The following is a 19,788-nucleotide window of genomic DNA, read 5'->3' as shown; positions in this document are numbered from 1 at the left end:
TGCCATCTTGAAAAAGACGCAGCGTCACCCGTGTACTCTTTTGTGAGGAAACGCTCTGTGCTGAAGCACTCAGGGGGAAACGTGACAGCGCACGGGATTGTAGTGCAGCCCGTGCCTGTACTCAATACAGGAAAACGCCCAAACCAGACCAACAGAAATTTGTTGCTGTGAAAACAGCAGTTTTCTCTGTAGCGCAGAGGCAGCTGATGAGTCTTCCGCGGTCCCGCTGGAATGTGCCGTCTCTCCAACACGCGTTTCTCCTCTTCTCCGGTTCTTTCAAACTCTTTAATGTCTTGCTGATAGCAGCGAACTCAATTTGAGTCGTCTTCATCTGCCGTGTGGCTCCAAAGTGAATGACAGCGTGCATTCGCTCTCGCTTCCTGTTTATACCCGCGGCGCGGGGCGGAGCGCGAGATGCAAATCTCGCACGCCAATTGTTCATTGGCCGGTTCTAGATAGCTCGAAGCTGATAGGGGCTCCCAGAAGTGATCCCAATTCGTCGGTACGTCCGACGTACGTCGAACGTGACCGACTGAATGGGAACATGTTGTACTTTCACATTCACCAAATACAGCATTCAATTAGACACATTTATCTCAAGACTGTGTCCTTGTTTTAGTACTTAAAGAACACAAATACACTTGGCCTATAAAACATCAGCCATCCATTATGAACAAATGTAAAAATAAATGTAAGCTACCATAAGCTAATTTGAGATTTCCTCTTTACTAAAGTAAATTCGACGTGGTAGAAAAAGTGCAATTAAAAGTTTACAATTTAACCAAAAATAGATCGATTAAGCAGCAATTTTTATTGTTTGATTATTTTATGAAACTGTAGAGTTTTCTGTTTACCATACTGCAAAAAAAAAAAACGTAAAATTTACAGTAAAAAAAACTGAAGTTGTGGTTGCCAGAACATTACAGTAAAAAATATGGTAACAACATTTGAGGTTTTACAGATTTAAGTTAAACTTACAGTAAATAACCATATTTCATATAATGGAAAATTACCAACCTATTGAAATACTAATATCTTGTATGTACCTTTGATATATACTGACAACCACCAATCACAGTGGTGATGAGAGTCACATGATGAGTCACATGATGAATCAAAGCTCATCACAAGCAGCTTCTAGGAGGACAATACTAATATACAGACGGTGCACAGAGTCATTCACACAAACACTAAACACCACCATGGTAACACATGAAATTTAAAAAAATACAATAAACATTAATTTTGCAACATTACATGTAACATAAAACCCTAATGTACATAACTGATTCTGAAAAAAAAACTAGTTATTTCAACGAAAATACATCAAATGAAGTGTCACGCAGGGAATTCTGGGAATGTCAATTTACGTTTTTTCACTGTAAATTACACAATGACCGTTCCAAAAACTGTAACTGTAAACTTTTACTGTAAAATTACATTAAATGTAAGGTTAGATCTATTACAGTTTTTCACCGTATATAGTAATGAAACTTTCTGTTAACCAGTTATCTGTTTGTAATCGTAGCATTTTTACAGTCTTTTACCGTTAAAATCACAATATTTTTTTACTGCTATCAAAAATGTGCTCTCAGTTTAATCTCATTGCTTTCTAAGACAGTTGAGACATTAGTGAGATTGCATTAGTATTTTTTTTGTTTATTTGTTTATTTATTTAATTATTCGTTCGTTCGTTTGTTCGTTCGTTTGTTTGTTCATCCATTCATTCATTCATTTGTTTGTTTGTTTATTTATTTATTTTATTGTATTCAAATAGGGCATACTGCCTATAGCCACAACCTATACTTTAATTACAATGCAAAAGATGCAGTGGCTGCAAATGTCCTGTCATGAATCTGTAATAGTAGGCTATATTTCACTTGTAAGTGGACAAGTGCTTGAAATGGACACAATTAGATACCGAAACTCCCCTCTTTTGCATACTGGCATCTTAATAGAGACCATAGACCCTAAAAGAAAAACTTATTTTAAAGTGTTACCATTTTATCACCTAAAGGTGAGTAAATTATATAATTGTTTTGGGTCAACTATTCCTTTAACTCCTCTGATCTTTATTTTTAAATATTTTGTGAAAAACATTGTTATAGGCATCAGAATGGGTACAGCTTTCTCTGAATGAATACAGATGTGTTCACCCCCTTGACAAGGCCTGTTGAAAATCAAGTGATGTCATGTTGTCATAATTTCAGTCATTTTTCTGTGGTTCAGTGTCTCAAGGCTTTGATAAACTTTACTTGAAGTCTCTAAAGGGTTAGATAAAGTGCAATCAAGGGATTACAACCACAACTATTCTTCAGTTACTCTCATGAAGGGGAAATAACTTGTTTTCAGGGTTTAAGCATTTTGGAGTACTCTATGATTGTCTTTGTTGTTTGGAAATCCTTGAAGGCTCTTTTTTTAACCTTTATTATAACTCTTCTTTTCTCGGTTCTCTCTTTCTTCTGCCCACCCATTTTAAATGTAAAATTCAGTCAAATCAACCCTGTAAGAGAATGAGTAAAGCAAATTCAGCACCTTCGTTACTGACGCACATTCTCTTTTTCTCTCCTTTCTGAGACATTCACCTCTGTATCTTTGTAAAGGGTGGGTGGAGGGGTGCGTTCATAAGCAGGGTGGTTTTCGGAGGGGGGAGGAAGCAGACTTAGGTCAACATTGTGGTATTTTCTCAAAGATGCATATCTGCCCTGAACAAACATGCTGTGTATTTATAGGAATTCAGCATCCAGCTCAAGCTGCATGGGGCCAATTGGCTTTTTCTACAGTATTCGCCGTGCTGCAAAGCTCAATGGGGGTTTTTAATTAAACGCTTTACACTTAGTTAGGCTTAATAGGAGATGTGCCTCTTGATAAAAATAACAACAGCTTACAGCTAAAGCTTATGGGAAACACTTTATAATAAACTTCTTTAATTGGAGATGAACAGATTAGTAATTGACAAAGTAGTACATTTATGAGTATGTATAAAAATATATTAAAGTTTAATGGCATTCATAACTGTTAGAATTACATTGATAAATGATCTGTCATTTAATCATGTCTGCTAATATTATTAATGAATGTTATTATAAAATGTTAATGTTTGACAGAGGATGGCAAATTATAAACATAAAACATGTGAATATGTCTTAAACAAGTCATACCAAATGCCCAAAGCCTTAATTTTACAGTTGTTTTAAATTTATATTGATACATTTGGTAACACTTTAATTTAGGGTTTATTAACCAATTGCTTATTAGCATGCATATTACTAGGATATTGGCTGTTTATTAGTACTTATAAAGCACACTTATTTTGCATGAACATATTCTACATCCCTACAAATACTTAACAACACCTTAATAACTATTAATAAGCAGTAATTAGGAGTTTGTTGAGGAAAAAGTCATAGTTAATAGTGAGAATATTTAAGTAAAAAAAACTGCACAATAAGCACATGGTGTCTTATTACTTTCATTCAAATGTTAGAATTGCAAATCTAAAAAAGCCGGTAAAATTCTAATCTTAAAAACTTGTAGGCAAATAAAATCCAGTGTCAGTTAGTACATGTCTTTTGAGAATTAGTATCTGACACTTAAATAGAAATATTGGATGCGTAAAAATATTTGATATAACTGCAAATGTTACTTGCTACTCACAGCAAAAGTAATACAAAGAGAATTCTTCAAAGCGTCACCATTAACATCATATTTATTGTTATTTAGTTACTCAATAAAACATATACATATATATACAATATGCAGGAAAACAGACAACTGCACTTTACATATTACTTTAAAAAAAGAAAAGAAACAAAGAAAAAGGACCTCTGTTGCCATCATGACCTTCCATCTAACCTTTTTCAGGTATTTAAGGTCAACTGTAACATTTTTCTAAAGAGTATAAGATTGCCTAAAAAAATTACATGTGCAATACCAATATTCTGGTTTCTATTTGATATCCATTTAACATCAAAAGGTTTCCTCTAGCTGTGCGGCATACCAGTGTCGAAGCATCCTAGGTGTTCGAGAAACAATCCGATGGGCGAAACATGGAAAATGCTGTAAACCTAATATACAAGTAATGAGGGAATCCGGCAAGTTAGAGTAACCAAAAGCGGTGGAGAAAGGCTGGGGGAGGGCCAGTGATCCGCATTAAAGCATTTTAAGACAGCTTGAAAAGACATGGCACATCATTGAATTTCTATGAATCATGTTCTAATAGGATTCCCCTGACCACTCCCCTTTTGGTTCCAAAGAAGGCAGCAAGCTGCATGCCTGCAAGGACCAAATTACAAAGCGCTCTTGTGTCCCTTGATGACAATAGAATTACCTGCCCTGAGGGCGGAGAGGTCTACCATATGGGCTAGAGGGTCAGGAAAAGACCCTAGATCTTATACAGAAGAAGGCGGAACAATAATTATTCCAAATATGACCAAATGAGACCTCCAGAGAGGGCAAAAAAGTGGGCATGAGAAAAGCATAGAATACACAACAATGGATAAACAGAATAGCCATCAGAATGCATAGACATGTAAAGAAATATTGAGGTCTGCATCAGTACTGGTACACCATCATCTTGTCATTTTATATACCATCCTACAGTAAGTTCAGTGTGACATGTTTTTTCCATGTTTTGTTTTTTTTTCTACAAAAAAAGAGCACAAATTTTCCTGACAAAGAAACACTGATTTATCCTGCCTCCGTATAAAAAAAAGAGTCTTGTTTCCTTATCCTCATCCTGGTAGTCGAAAGGTCTCCTTTTCTCCTGCTCTGTTTCTTCAAGTCAACGCCGCTACGAAGGTTCCGAAACGGTTCGAGATGTCCGAGTGAAGGGAACGCCAGGAAGGGACAGGTCCCCCGCGCCCCTTAGACTCCCCAAGTTCATCTGTGCAGTGGACGGACAGGCACTGGAGATGAGAACCCATACCTCCAGTGGTCCCCGAGGAACCTGCTCCTCCTGTGGTCTTGCTTTGAGAGAGGTCTGCTTCTGAAAGAAAAACACAGGGGGAAGAAATTCAATACGCTGATGTAACCATTACATTTGGTTATTGCAATCTATGTATTAATTATATTATACAGCTCTTTGAAAGTGTCTTGTTTTGTTATAGACCAACTAATCTAGTGATTTTTGCCCACAACACAATATTTATTATATATTTTTTTAACCATATCTAATCCATCCATCTTGCATTGGCCAGTTTTGGTAGATTATTGTCCTAGATTTTGCCAATTAAATGGTAGTGTATACATTTCAAAATGCTTGTCAACATAAAAAGCCTTTCATGTACTTTTTAGGGAATGTTGAGTAAATATGATGTACAGTAAGTGTGGCCTACGCGCCACATGTTTTTCTATCGCGCTGGGGACTTCAACCTGAAAGCACACTGACTCAATTGAAGTCCCCATGAGGGAACAAGCTTATAAATCATACAGAATTTAATTTTTTAAGTAAAAATACAGAAAGTTTTATGTGAGGTTAAGGGTAGGGTTAGTGTAAGGGGAGAGAATATACAGTTTGTACGGTATAAAAACCATTACGTCTATGGAGAGTCCGCTCATGTTCCGCAGACGTGTATGTGTGTGTGTGTAGGCCAATGGCACCGGTCATTCTTAAAAAAGAAGAAGTGTCAATGTAAAAAAGCCCTTGCCTTTTCCAGGCAATTGTGCGAATGGTTTGAGAGCTTGCATTTGAGAAGTGTGATCTAAAAATCCATCAAACCACATTCATTAGCAATGGCTTTAAGACCCATTCACCCCGTTCCACTGCACAAAAACAAAGTGACCCTTCAGTCAAGCAGTCACAAAGCTCTGGGAAAACTGACCTTTGACACTGTTTGACCTAATTTACCTGCATAATGACCCTTCCACAGCATTGACACACAAGTCAACCCCTGCCCCCATCTAATTTGCTGCACAAAACAAAATCCATACAAAGGTTTATAAGGGGTTGCATTTAAAATGTCAATACAAGAGAAGAAGCGATTGATAGACAGAGAAAATGATTATATCAGTTTTGTACCCACTTCACATCTTGATTGTAGATGTACATAAAACTTGATATAAAACATCTTTAGACATTTTATTTTTTAGGGTTGTGATTTTATTTGCAACAGATCAAATCATATCTTTACGCAGATATGGACAAGCTCTTTTTCATTTACTGTAACAATTATCCCATGCTTCCTTTACGCTAAAGAATAGGTGTTAGGAATGTAACCCCTGGCTTTCTTGTACTTACAGATTAATGGTATCTGAACCGATTATGTTATAAACGTGACATGAATAATGACTAATGACATGCCAAAGTCGTAAAATTTCAAATCTTTAGGCTAATAATTTCCTGAATAAATCTGCAAAAACCCAAACGTGTTACAATTATCCATGCTCTCCCGTACAGACCAACACCTTTACACACACACACACACACACAAAATGTGTGTCAGCCATTTTAAGAGACGGGCGCCTGGTCTCGCCCTCGAGCCTGTCTGGACCAGTACTGCAGAAACAAAAACGGTAAGGTGTAGGGAAAGGTCAATAACCCGACCCCATCCCCCAAACCCTAAGGATACAGGAACAAAAATAAAGGGAAATGGAATCCAGAGAGGAGGGAAAGACATTAGTGGAAAAAAAGAAAAGACAAAGGTGGGCCTGCATAAATAATGACAAACAAAAGATTGTCTTATCTTTATATGGTGTCTTAATCTATTATATGGTGTGAAATATATACATATAGCCTCCCCCACATCTTCACACGCCTAAGGCAATAACACACACACACACACACTTATGCACGCACATAGTCCTATTCTCTTGTCTTGCGTCCTGCAGAGTCTGCCAATAGTCCGTGGTAGCTGGGCACAGCAGGCTGGGCTACGGCCTGGATAAGCAACCAAGCATTCCCAACACAAACACACACACACACATGCACAAACTGCTCAGCAGCCATCAACCTTCTTGCTGCTACCCCCAACACACACACACACACACAGCAATGTGAGAACTGTGCAACCCCAAAACAGAGTCACACACAAATGTATGCATTTAAGAGGCCCCTTGTCTATCCCAAAACACAGCAACGTAACATACCCACACATGCCATAACCTTTTCAAAAAGAAAAACCTGTATGGCATGCTGTATTAATAATCCTCAATCCTCAGAAATTCTGTTGATGTTTTTGTCTTGATTTTTGCATGAATTGGTTTCCTTATGTCATTAGTCTAAAAATGCTTACCTAAAGCTTTTATTGGTTTTCACAAAATGAAAATCGAGTTATTGTCGTGTCTGTTGATAATGACCTAAAATATCACAGTTATGAAAGATATATTTTAAATATCATTCCATTTAAAAGACAATGGGATAAAAGAGAGCATCTGTCAACTCACACAAACTTTAAGTGCGTCTAAATGTTTTCTTATAACTTCTATTCCTTGTGTTGTTGTTGTTGTTGTTGTTCAGAATTAAATTTAAATTTGTCTTTTAAATTTGACTCCCCACACATGGTCCCATTCGTTTCTGATCAGGAAATACTACTTCTGTTCACAGCGTAATGCACTGATTCAAGGACCTTGGGATTCCACAGAAGATATGCTAATTCTGATCTGCATGCTGGCTCTTTAATTGCTATCCACGAGAGAATTTGCAAAAGACTTATTTGAAGGTTTGAAAGCTTAAATTCCCTTTCCTGCAGGAGTCTGGTGGGGAGGTTTGAGTTCAGGCAGGCACAGTCTCTTGTCTTCCTCTACTCTCTCTCTCTCTCTCTCTACCACCCTCCCCCTCCTCAAAAACACATACTTGAGAAACTAATACGTGATTTACTGCTGCAATAATAAATCTTCAGCAAGTCCGGCTTCCTCGACTCCTCAGTAGAGGAAATGACATAACTGTCTGATCCTATGTTTACATTTCAAAACATTTGTGGTTGCACTTTATATTAAGTGTCCAACAAATATGTCCTTACATCAAAAAAACATTTTTTTTCTTATGTTAGCATAAGCATAAATTGGTTGCACTTTATTTGGTAACACTTTGTTTTACAGTGCCCTTGTTACATATGTTACATGTACTTACCATAGTAATAACAGTAAATTATGCATAATTACATGCAACTAACCTTAAACCAAACCCTATAGTAAGTACATATAGTCACATAATATTTCTCAGTACTTAAAAATATATAATTACACTGTATTTTAACCTTTTATTTTAAGGTGTCTTTATTACACTGTAATTGTACATTTAAGTACCGAGTATTATCAATTAACTACATGTACTTACTATACGGTTAGGATTAAGGTTTGGTTTAATGTTAGTTGCATGTAATTATGCATAATTTATATTTATTACTACAGTACATTACTACTGTAAAATAATGTGTTACACATACATTTATAGACAGGTACAGCTAACATTTATAATGAATGCACGGCTGAAATGTTGCAGGAATATGTGACAATCAAAGTATTTATCAATTAACATTAATAAACGAAATGTCAGAAAAAAAATATCAGTTCTGCTTTTGGTAGTGACGTTGTACAACAAGGACGTTGCCATCATGTCACTATCAGTATGTAGTGAGCCAGGGTCCTTATACTGTCCTTATCAGTGCCTGAATGTGTAAGGTATATTAATTCACGACCTAGGGAGCTAAAGCTAGACGCACCCAATGAACCATCTAATGGCCTTTACTTCTTCCTCTCTCTTTTTCTCTCCTAAAGGTTAGCAGCTCTAAATCACAACCCATTTGTTATTTTTCCCTAAAATTATTTATGATTCCCAGACCACAACCTTCTTCCTAAATGACATAACCTGGTAAAATTTTTAAACATACACAGATAGAGTATTTGTAAAACACCATTTTAAAATAGAAGACAACTAAGCTATAATGAAGAAGCTTCTAGAAGCAAACTGAAGCATATAACGTGTAACGGCAGGCTTTAAGTCTAACTGTCACATGTTAAGTCAGTATGTGCTCTGCTGTAGATATGTATGTGCACATCCGAAATCGCGTTTATCAGATCTTTTGCTTCCTTTTTTGGGATAAAAAAGGGAGAATTCATCATGGCCACATTATCTTGGGAGAAAAAGACACATGCACAATGCCCTGCTATTACTTGACATCCAAAAAGCTTTTCAAAAACCTTAAACGTATTTTTATCTCTGTGTGTGTGTGTGCGCGCGTGCGTGCGTATGTGTGTGCGTATGTGTGTGTTAAAATATTCTCTCCTGTCCCATCTTAATTTTCAGAGACTAGAACAAGTAAGTCATTTGAAGGTTAATTTCACCGAAAGACATAAATTCTAAAGGGCTATAAAAGTATCGTTTGGTTTATTTGAGCTTTCCAACCCACCCGAAACAGGAAAGATGATTTAACCAATGGTGTGAATGTGGGGATATGCACTATTATAGGAGCAGAAATTTCAGGAAAATCGTCGTAATTATTGCAATCCCAATTGGTCACGGCGTTGGGGCAAAAAAATAAGCACGTCACCTTTAAAATCCTGCTGGATTTAATATTAATATTCCATTTCATAGCTTTCCCATACTGCAAAAAAAAATCTAGCCAAAGTATTTTAAATATATGCTACATATATGTTGTACACAGTGGAGCTAAATGAAATGTATTTTTGAAATTGAGAATATATTTAAATATATTCAACATTCATATACCAAAATGTAACTCAAAATTAATTTCAGGGTCAAGAAATGACACATCCAATCTTACAGTATACTGCATTTAGGCTTTTTGCAAATCTGGATGGAATAGCCTATAGAGATCAAAATTACATTCTCAAACACACTGATCAGAAATGACATTAAAACTACCTGCCAACACCTTGAACTTTTGGTCACGTTCCGCAAACTATTCCTGAACTATGTATTTATTTATGGGAACATTAAATAAGTATGTTAATTGCTTCAAATATGGTCTATATGGTCTTATATGTTCATGTATTATAGACAATAAATACAGTTTTCAGTGAAATATGTAAATACATTTTCTTAGGGGCCAAAATAAAGGACAAACGAAAATATAATAATATTTATATTTTCTAAAATATACATAAAAAAGGCAAAAGATTTTATTGGTAGAACATATATTTACGTAAATACATTTTGAAATATTACCAAATATATTTGTTTGGCAATTCTTTTGTATATTTTGTAATATGTTTAAAATATATTTGATAATAAATAGGAAATGCATATGCACTTCTTCTTTTGTTTTGTTGCCATACGAAAAATTAGAGCAAATGCATTTCCTATTTCCAACCACCGATAAAATGACAGGTAAATTGGTGAATGTATGAATTGCAGAGGAGGTCAATAAGAAGCAGGCTAGTGACAGAATGAGAGCATGGGTTGCCCTGAGCCGTTTTTCTATTTTACACCAAATGTGAATCACAGCTTTGTTTTGAGTGTTTGGAATGGAATGAAAGAAACAAAAAAAAAAAAGGCATGGAAAGTCATTATAATCATTCATGTTTTGCAACTTGTCACAAATGAAACAGTAAAGTGTTATGCTTATACGCTGTCATGAGTTCGAAAAGGAACATTCACTCTTTCCCTTTGTTTACAGAAATAAGTGTATTGGGTGTTTGGTGACCTGTCAGTACTCTCCGGCTATATATTAAGGCATTTCCTACAAAAGCTCTTGGGCACATAGGGTGCACAAACACAGCTGACGTTACTTTGTACAGAACTGATCCATTTAAACTGTCCACCTATCATGCTGCAGAATGCAGAAATATTGTCAGCATCTTAGACAGGCATAATAAACCCTTGCCTAACTTGCTCTGTCATTTATCATGTCCACAAAGAGTCCAGTGGGGGTCATTAGTACCATTTGCAGTAAACACTTCAGGGGGCCGAAAGGAAATCCTCACCAGTGCAGCTAGTGCAGTAATGACTGATGACAACCAAAACCTCACACACAACAGTAATGTACAATGTGTTCATGCTGCTCAAGACAGTCAAAAAAAAAAAAAAAAAAAGCTCAATATTAAGGAATTCTAGAGATATATTTTCCAGTATAGTCTTTTTTCTAGTAGTATAGTATAGGCAATTATCCATACAAGAAATACCACAGACCTCTTAATTGTTTTCATATAGTACTAAAAACGTGTGTGTGTGTGTGTGTGTGTGTGTGTGTGTACTGTATATATTTTAGGTTGTACAAAACACCTAAGATATCCAATAAACTCTGCCTTTTCAATTCTCTGCCACATCTTACTAGCAAAGATCGCCTTTCAAAACTCTGCACTGACAAGAAGGAGACTTGAGAGAGAAGCCAGAGAGAGAGGGTGACAATCGGCACAAAATGACCCAAAAATAACTCCATGAAAGCATAATAGGGACTAAATTGAATTGTGATTTTGTCATCAGAGGAGTCAAAACTACTGGTGCTTGACAGTACAAAGTTTCAGAACAAGAAACAAATATGAATACGCTGCAACCTAGTCAAAGATGTCCAATTTCAAATTCACAGATGCAATCCAAAATTAAATCCAAAAAGTGTGCTGCTATGTGTTATGCGTACTTGGCTATGAAAGGTGTGGTGAAATTTTAGTGTGTGTGTGTGTGTGTGCGTGTTTTCGACGCTTGTAAGGACTGAGGATTTAAGATCAAAAAGGATGTTTTGCTTAGATTATTTTCTAACATTAAAACAATATTACATGAAAATGATTCATGCAGGGTTTTTTATTTTTATAAAAATCTAATATTTAATGTTAAAATTATATTTTGCACATTATAAAAATGTCATTTAACTCAATTTGTACTTACAATCTTATTTTTTTTTAAATACGAGTAAAATTACACATCGATGCACAAAACATTGCCGCATTGCGCTGCTAGAACTGACAGTTGAATCTGTGTATAAGGTGATCTGTTATTTGTGGTTATTTTATGAAAACCTAAGAAAAAAGATAGAATATAATCAAGTCAAGGATATATTCCCAAGTAATACATTGTGAGCTAATACGTTTACTCATATAGTATCATTACTCTTATATAGAAAAAAAAAAGTATGGTGTTATCAAGTCAAAAATATGATTTAATATGACTTAATATACCTGACTACATTAGGTTACACCAAGCAAATATACATATGGTGGCTAGAAATAGCCCCTTTAGTTCACAACTACACATTTTCACTTACAGCACAGTGCAATTAATTCCAAGGCGCCTTAAAATGATCTTGAGACTCATAAAATAAATTACCGCATCCTATAAATCCATATTAACAATGTCCTATAAGCACCTTAGTCACCTAATTAAAATTACTAGAAGCATTCATATGCTTTAAAAGTTAAGTGTTATAAAGGCCTATAAAAATGATGGCGTGAATGAACCTCTTATAGAATTTAACAGTCCCCTTGTGTGCTGGCGTGCAATGCATCCGATGCAATTTCACAAGCCGCAAACACTTTGTAACCCTTCTCTCATCTCTGCTGTCTACGCCACTCAAATGAAAATCTGTCAAGGCTGGTGATTTGTGCTAACTAGCTATCGATCGCACCAGCACAACGTGCGTTTACAGCTCGGGGGGTTGAATGCAAGGAGGAGGGGGGGGGGGGGGGAGAAGGAGACTGCAAAATGAGGACAGCGATGCATAGTTGGTGGGGGGAAAGAAAGGCGGGAAATGCTGAGAAGAAAATACAATGTTTTGCATTTGGTTTACACCGAGTGCAAAGACAGATGCGCGACAAATCCATTTGGCCGTGTGGTGGTGGATGCTTTTGCAAGAGATGGGGATGGTGCACTTGACAACACTGCATGTTAAACAATGGACCTTGACTTAAGGTTGCCTTCCCTGAAAGCCCCCCCCCCCCCTGCACCCTCCCACCTGCAGTTAGCCCAAACAAAGGGGCACATAATGCACACCGGGGGCGAACTATTAACACGTGTGAAAGCGCACTCCGGCTGTGGCGATTCAATTATGCGTGTCCGTCCCGCTGCCTTTTCAGTAAAGACAATTACCGTTTCATATACTGATTAAACTAAAAGACAAGTGCCAAATGAAGGATGCACACATCAACTATATGAGCTCATGGTTTACATAATTATGCCGCGTAATGTAAGAAAGTACTATAAGAGGAGAGAAGTCTTTCAAGAAATAATCAGAAAATAGAATTGGCCATTAACCAGCAAACACGGAATGCATTAGAAAATGGGTTATTAAATTATTATAATTAATAATAACAACAACAGTAATCATCATCATAGTACTACTACTAATAATAATAATGATTATTATAAGTAGCATATTAGTATTATTACTACAGCCTGCGTTGGTTGTTCTAATGGTCTTTAGGTTTCACACACATGGAACTTGTATAAATAAATTAAACTTCATTTGTAATGTAAATGGGAATTTTTGCAAACATTTATGTAACTTTTAGTAGTAGCATTACAGCATTAAAGCCTTGAAAAATGCTCAAACTATTCTACCCATCAAATAGTGTCAGAACGGTGGCCTAGAAAAAGCCATACTAAAAACTCAATTCTCAATTAAAGACTTTTGAGCAGGTTTTGTTTAACTTTATTAATAATATTAATAATGATGATGATAATAATAATAATAATAATGGAAAGATTAAAACCATGTGGCTAAAACATATCAAAATGTTTAGTAGAGTGTTGTTGTGAGTGAAGATCGAGATGAAGAAAAAAAAATTCTGTTATTTAATGTAGGCAAATATATCTTACGAAATCCTTAAATAAATGCTTAGATTGTGCAAATGCTTTGAAAGCCATAAAAAAAAATCTAGGTAGGTACTCAATTGAATGAAACGTATTTTATACACAGAAATATTTTTTGTCTTCTTTTAATTATTTGTACTTTTTATGAAGCTTTAATATTTTTTCCTCACAAAGCCATTTTATATGATACATTTTTTCAACTACGTGTGTTCTGTTAAATTTAGTTAAATTTAGTAAAAAAATAAATAAAATTTGAAAGTCCACACTAACATATTTGTGACCTTAAATCATATCCGAAACAAATAAATAACTACATCGCAAATATCTGTATGTATTTTTCATTTGAATGAAAATATAATGCAGAGAAAAACTGAAGAAAGAGTGACGTCATTGCTCTTGCTCAAAAATACTATAATGTAAATGCATGAGTGTGTCTGTGTGTGTGTGTGCAAGACAGAGAGCCGGTATTTTTTTTAAAGGCTATACATTTAAAATGGAACATACAAATATTGCCACCTCACACATTTTATGAGTGTTTTTACAAAAAAAATCTGTACTGTAGTAATATTATAAATATTTACCTTCTTTGATGGTTGCCTGGACTTTATTTTTTTCCCAAACAGACTTCTCCTCCTCTGAATCCTCAAGCAGAGACTTGTCACCGGGCACATACCAGGTGGCATGCTGCTCAGCCATGAGTGTGTCCAGATCAATGGTGTCCACCGAGCTCTTCCCAGCATCCGGGCTACAGCTAGAAAGCTCTCCATCTCCATTTTGACCACTGCACTCACTGCTTTTTTTCTTATTTTTTACAGCTAAAGGCTGGTCTTCTGAAATGCTGAACTGCTGCCGTTGAAGCTGGATCTGAGCCTGCAATATTTCTAGCGGGTGAATTTCATCTTGGCCAGAGGTGCTAGAGGGTGTACGGGCTTGTTCCATGCCTGGTGTGCCCGGATGGCCCACTCCCCCGAAGCCATCCGATGTTGAGGTAGTGTGGTTGGAGAGGCCCATGCCTTGCCCTTTCTGCCCCCCTATCAGTCCGTTGTCTCTCTGCAACTTGGGCGAGCCTAACAAAGGGCTGCGGCCAGCCTTCACAGTGGACGGAGCATCCGAGCTTGACGATACCTCATCCTCATTGCTATAATGTGGGCCCACGTCATCTGTAAAATCCATGCGAGGTGAACAGACTTCAGACTTTGATACACTTTGGATGCCACTGTCAAGAGATGACATAAGGTCAGCCTGATCTCCCAGCAGCAGGTCACCCCCTTTCCCCCATGAGGGAGAGGTGTGGGGCTTGTCTTGAGGTGTGCCTGTGCATCTCTCCCCGACACCAGCTGCTGAGGCCACCTGCTGGCCGGGACTTACAACAGGGTTGCTGTTTTCAGAGGGGAAAAATATCCCAGGGCTCACATGGCCACTGTCTCTTTTTCTCCTCCCTCTCCCTCTCCCACTCCCTGTTGCCGCCTTCCCCTCACTGCAAGGGGTAGTGTCCATATTGTAATTCGGGGAGAGGGTGCTGGCTTCCCCCTGCACCGGATGATTTTGACCTGGTGGTTTAGTGTTGCTATTTCCAGCAGGAGGCATTTGCCCATTTTGGGGGGCAGCGATGCTTGGGAAATATTCCGTCCCAGCATTCCCAGTGCCATTAACTGCACTGTTATTTAGGTCCTGTTCTGTCTGACTCAGCTTTCGTTTCCCTTCGCCCTGAGTCTTCTTGTTGAATGTCACATTGAGGTTAGGGGCCCCCAGGCTGGCAATCATGTTCTGACAGGCAGTAGAGAGGGCTGCCAGGCAGCTCTGTCCGAAAACATTGTCCTTGCCACTCGTTTTGCTAAAATTCCCTAAGGAGAGACCCCCAAGTTTGCTGACTGAGGAACGTTGGCTAGTGGGAAAGTCTGATTGGGATGTGAAACTCCCTGGTGAGGTGCTCACCCCTTGGGGGTTACAGAGAGAGGCTCCCTGTCGATTAGAGCCTCCATAGGGAAAAGAGGACGGACCACCCATGGGTGGTCCCGGAAAGTCATTAGGGCGCCTTTCTGATGGTGCACTGGGCAATCCAACCCCTGTACTGGGGGACTGCATCTGTGAGAGGTTTCCCATGCCACTGTTGAATTGTGAGTGGACGTTGGGTGAAAGTAAGGGCTGCACGTGGCCCTCCCCCGGTATCCTCATAGGCTCCTGCATGCCCATTCCATTCACACCAGCTCTGAACATCATGCCAGGGCCATTTTGCTGCATTTCATGAGCCCCCACCTCTCCACCTGGACCCATGCGATGGCCCAGCATTTCCCCAGGTGGATGTGGCCCAGGAAACCACCCACTCTCCAAAGTTATGTGTGGGTTCCGTCCATCAAAGTTCCCCATCCTCCCACCGTTTTCTCTCTCAAAACTCGACTGAGGCATGCCTCCCACCGGGCCCCCATGCCCCAGGGGCCCTTGAGAAACATCACTGTGGTGACCCAGCTGCTGCAGATTCGGCTGTCTCATTCTCTGCTGCTGACTCCGAGAGGCCATTTGCTTGATCATCGATGCTGCATTTTGTTGCTGCTGCATTGACTGCTGCTCAGGCCCTGTGAGCTGCAGTGATGGGCCTGTTGAAAAGCCATCCGTCACAGGGGGGGTGAACTCTCCAGGCAGCCCGGGGTAGGCTGCTGGAGAGAGATTACTCTCCATACCAGGCGGGTTATGCATACCACTGTTCCAACTGCCGCAACTCTCCCCACCATGAGTGGCATTTGGAAAATCAAACCTGGGCCTCTTAGCCATATTTAAATAGGGAGAATCAAAGTGTTGCAGCCTCTGATTGGAAGGCTGTTGAGGAGGGGGTGGCTGCTGTTGCATGTTGAACATGGGGTCGCCATAACTGTGCATCCGTCTGTTCTCTGGTCTGTGAATAGGGTATTCAAACTGATTATGCTGGCCAGGCATCATGACGCCTCCCTCCTGCATGCCGGCATTTGCGGAACTCGTCTCTGATTGTGGGGGCTGTGGGAGAGATGGTGGGCAAGTGTTCTGTCTGCCAATCAAGCCTGGCTGCTGCTGCAAGAGAGGATGCCTGGATCCAGGCTCTATCCCCACTGGTATTTTGCGTCCACCCCCAAAACGTTCAAAGAACACATTGTGCTGGGCTGAGGGCTGCTGCTGTTGAGGGGGGGCGTGGGGGTGTTCTTTAGAGATGCCCTGCATTCCAGGAGCACGAGACAACCCTGGGTTTCCAGGAAAATTGGGCCCTGGCACCTGACGCCCAGGCCCAAAATGAGAAAGCTGAGAATCAGATTCAGAGGGGGAGTACACAGACACTTCAAAAGGGCCAGATGAGGGCTCATTAGAATAGTTGTAGTCCAGTCCATCAACAGCACCCGGCGGGGGCATTCGTCTGGGCTCTAGATTGTGACTTTCTGATGAAGAGGATGAGGAAGACAGGCCATGAAAGGAGGCAGCACGATTAGGTGATTGGTCCAAGGGGAGACATGGGGCAGGGACAGGGTGATTTCCGCTGGGGGGTCCATGGTGCTGAAAATCAGTCCTTTGCTGCTGCTGCTGGGACTGCTGCTGCTGAGAGAAGCCATCTGCTGACTGCCCCTCTGAGAGTGGGTCAAAACCCTCCGTGAATCCTTGCTGGAGCCCCATACCGCTGTTGTAACCAATTATCCTTCCGCCGTGTAAGCAAGAGGACCCAGGTTCAGGTCCAAAATTTCCACCAAAGTGCTGATGGTGTTGGTGTGAATGCGTTTGATGTCCATGGGGATGATTATGAGGTCGTTGAGGGTTAAAAAATCCATGCATCGAGGCCTGTTGTTGCTGTTGGAGATTCCCCACATGCAGTTCAGAATGTCCTCGCTGAAATCCACCATACTGTTCCCCTCCATTCATGTTAATGTTCATCTCAATCACAGGAGGCTCGTTAAGTGGGCCCATACCAGGCTCGACTGTCCCTTGTGGGCCTCCAGCATGAAATCCTGGGCTCTTGTAATGTGAGTTCATGCTCACTCTTGGCTGGTTAAAGTTTTTCTCAGTGTGGCCAAAATTTCTGTTATTAATCTGTGGACCAAACTGTTCGAGCCCAAACATACTTCCCACAATCAGTCCCGCATGACAACCAGCTTGCCTGGCTCCACTGCAGTGTCTCCTTTTATTTTCTTACTTTGGCAAACTCAAGTAATAAGTTGTGAAATTTCCAATGTGAAATTGCCATCAATAAAAAAACTATGTTTGTAGTTGCAAACCACAGTAATGAATAATGAATTACTGAGAAAGTCTGTAAATCGATTTGAAATTGCAATACAAAATGTTTTTCAAAAACTTTACAGTTCACGGTCTAGTTCATAATCTGTTCCATGCTTTTTTTCTACACTGTAATTTTATTACATAAAAAAAGTACTACTGGAATATTTGAACCGAACCAAAAAAAAAGGTTTTTAGACGAAATTTGCTCTACATCACAGCAAAACACGGCTGCTATAAAAACAACTCTCTTACCACAAAAACACCCTCACTTGAGGACAGCTACAACACATATAGAAAAAATATATAAAACATGTTCCGTCAAATCATCCTCCACAGACTATAATTCCAATGTGCTGTCAAATGTCCAGAGTGAGGTAAACATTCTATTCAAAAATCCATTTTGAACGCATATCACAACACTATCCAGAGTACCACAAAAATATCCATGAATCCAGCGTATTATTTTGGTATCCACTGTCTTTTATAAATGGGTAAGAATCTTTAAAATTGCATAAGTTGTAAAGAAATAGTTCCCTTGGGCTCAGCTAAACAAGCGATGACTCCAAAGTAAAGGGCAGAAGAAAGTCCCCGTGATTGAGGGGGAGAACCCCGAACTCCCGTCTTTGTGCGCCCGTCTTTTGGAGCTCCGAGCGATAGGCAGCACATGCGCTATCCAAAGCCCGCCACCACAGAGCTGCTGGGCAACAGAGTCCCATCGGTCCTGCTCATTTTCCGCGCAATCGAACAGCTTGACTGCAATTTCAATTACAGTCAACACTTGCACTTTCAGGGAGTCCTCTTCTAATAGCACCGATTCTGAGATATGCTCCTCTCCAGCTGGAAACGATTCACCGATAGATCACATACTGGTGTCTGAGACGCTCAGCACTGCGCGCAACGACCGCGAGCACCAGCAACAAGTTTTGCATTTCAGCAAGGTCCTCGCTGCACACATCAGCCAATGGCATACGTGCCGAGGGAGGGACGATCTCTTAAGGTAGTCCAGAATTTGTATTTGCGTTACGAGAAAGGCTTTTCAGGTGATTCAGAGAAAAAGATGTGGTTTATTGGATCCAACTTTTAATGGAAAATAATGAAAATTGCTACAATGCATTTCATTTGACTGTGCTTTAGAAGTAAAAAGTATGATTATACAGAGAAAACGTTGTTATATTTCACAATAGAACTGAACTTATTTATTTATAAAAATAAGTTTATAATTAAGACTATATGAATTTGTGGACCTTTGTAAAAACGCCTATATTTAACAATGCAACATGTTTGCGGCAAAACTGTTAAAACAAACAAACAAACAAACAAAAAAGTAAAAATGTCTAGAATGTCTTATTTTTTTATGGAGAAAAGCATTCCAGAATCCCCGGAGAACATCCATGCAGTTTGTTGGGATTGTAGGTCAACTTTTATGGGGGTTTATGCTGTCAGTGTATAGCAAAATAATTACTTTACCGTCTTTAAGCACATTTTACAGAATTAATAGCTTGGTATGTCATTATATAATTCAATTGCACATAGGCTAGGATCAGTAAAACATAGTTGCAAAAAAAATTGCATCTTGCAATCAAAACAGTAGCGATATGATTTTTTTGTTGTATCTTGCTTTTCACGGCTGCTGATAATTGAACAGCTCTATGAGAGTTTTGTGATGCTTTGACTCTTCGACAATATAGCGTAGGCTACTGAAAACCTGGATATTGTGGAATGAAAAAGAATGGGGAAAAAAGTCCATTTGTAGGGAGCCTCAGTCCATCCCCGTGCAAATGCCTAACAAAAGCGCAAATGCGCGGCGTAATTACCACCCGGAGTTTGCATTGTTAGTGCACTTCAAACTGCGAATT

The 19,788-nt window shown here is 39.1% G+C and overlaps 1 protein-coding gene across 1 annotated transcript; it reads right to left on the bottom strand.

Annotated features, from left to right (window-relative positions):
• Window positions 1–3,685: 3,685 nt before the first annotated feature.
• Window positions 3,686–18,841, bottom strand: mn1b (meningioma 1b). Its single transcript, XM_079815808.1, has 2 exons — window positions 14,284–18,841; window positions 3,686–4,987 (listed from the first exon to the last, which is right to left on the bottom strand). The coding sequence occupies exons 1-2, from the start codon at window positions 17,774–17,776 to the stop codon at window positions 4,779–4,781; spliced, it is 3,702 nt and encodes a 1,233-aa protein (XP_079671934.1). The 5' UTR covers window positions 17,777–18,841; the 3' UTR covers window positions 3,686–4,778.
• Between the last annotated feature and the right edge of the window lie 947 nt (window positions 18,842–19,788).

Source organism: Gobio gobio (assembly GCF_949357685.1).
Source record: "Gobio gobio genome assembly, chromosome: 4".
NCBI classification, from domain to species: domain Eukaryota; kingdom Metazoa; phylum Chordata; class Actinopteri; order Cypriniformes; family Gobionidae; genus Gobio; species Gobio gobio.
The sequence above is the reverse complement of the archived record's forward strand: the minus strand, read 5'-3'. Positions and strand labels throughout refer to the sequence as shown.